Genomic DNA, 1,238 nt, shown 5'->3' on the forward strand with positions numbered 1-1,238 from the left:
AAGCGGTGAAGGTTGTCGTGCGCTGCCGCCCCATGAACCAGCGGGAGCGGGAGCTGCGCTGCCAGCCCGTGGTGACTGTGGACTGCGCGCGCGGCCAGTGCTGCATCCAGAACCCGGGCGCCGTGGACGAGCCGCCCAAGCAGTTCACCTTCGACGGCGCCTACCACGTGGACCACGTCACCGAGCAGATCTACAACGAGATCGCCTACCCGCTGGTGGAGGTGAGGGCCCCGGACAGGCCGCCCTCCAGGCCGCAGGGCATGAGGCCGCCCCGAGGGTACCCAGGGGGCGGCGCTGCCCCCCAGCCAGGCGGAAAGGCCCTCGAGGGGCACAGGCAGACGGGAACAGGTAGGTCCGGAGGCTTTTGTCCAGGCGGGACACAACCACAGCCTGCCTCTGGTGTCGCCTCCAGGTCTGCACTGTCCCCAGTGCCTCCGCCTCCTGGGTTCAAGCGATTCTCGTGCCTCAACCTCCCAAGTAGGTGGGATTACAGGTGCTTGCCACCACGCCCGTCTAATTTTTGTGTTTTTAGTAGAGATGGGTTTTCACCATGTTGGCCAGGCTGTTCTCGAACTCCTGACCTCAAGTGATCCGCCCGCCAAGTGCTGGGATCACAGGCATGAGTCACCGCGTCTGGCAGAATGGTGACTTTTCATCATCCCTCACTGGCAAGTCGGGGCACACCCAGCCCTGTTTTGGTTACAGCATGGGTCTTTGCAGTGGAACCGGGCATAGATGCCATGTGGGCCCTTGGGGCCTCAGAGCAGTTCTCTGGGACGATCTGCCCACACAGGATCCACCCCAAGCCCACACTAAGGTCTAGAATTTGCAAGCTCATGAGCTCTGCAAGGACAGGAACTGTGTCTACCTGGTTCACCACTTTGTCCCTAGGCTGAGCATAGTCCCTGTCGAATGAATAGAAACAGCGATGAACGAACGAAGAATCACTTTGGGAACGGCACCGGGTTTCCCTCCTCTCTTCCTTCCAGGCCTCATCTTCCACCCCTCCCCCAGTACCTCCTGCTCTTCACACCTCACCTGTGTGGCTTTACTCAAGCTGTTCCCCTCAGCCTGGAATGCCTTCCTCTTCCTGTCACCTGCCCAATTCTCCCTGTCTTTGCCGCCTGGAAAGCTGTGCTTTGTTCTTCCTGCACCATCCTGTTTTCACTTCTTTTTTTTTTTTTTTGAGCTTAAGCAGGATGGTCTCGATCTCCTGACCTTGTGATCCGCCCGTCTCG

General features: G+C 59.3%; 1 protein-coding gene across 3 annotated transcripts in view; it reads left to right on the plus strand.

Annotated features, from left to right (window-relative positions):
* The first annotated feature begins 3 nt into the window (after positions 1 to 3).
* Positions 4 to 1,238, plus strand: part of KIF17 (kinesin family member 17) — a 55,433-nt gene continuing 54,198 nt past the window's right edge. For 2 of the 3 annotated variants that reach the window (XM_011933980.1, XM_011933981.1), the window contains exon 1: positions 10 to 221. In XM_011933980.1, coding sequence (XP_011789370.1) covers positions 33 to 221 — 189 coding nt within the window. In that variant the 5' untranslated portion in view covers positions 10 to 32. Of the gene's footprint in view, positions 349 to 1,238 lie in introns of all 3 variants that reach the window. The other variant, XM_011933982.1, reaches the window with a different exon arrangement.

Source organism: Colobus angolensis, unplaced genomic scaffold (genome assembly GCF_000951035.1).
Source record: "Colobus angolensis palliatus isolate OR3802 unplaced genomic scaffold, Cang.pa_1.0 Scaffold130, whole genome shotgun sequence".
Taxonomy (NCBI): Eukaryota; Metazoa; Chordata; class Mammalia; order Primates; family Cercopithecidae; genus Colobus; species Colobus angolensis.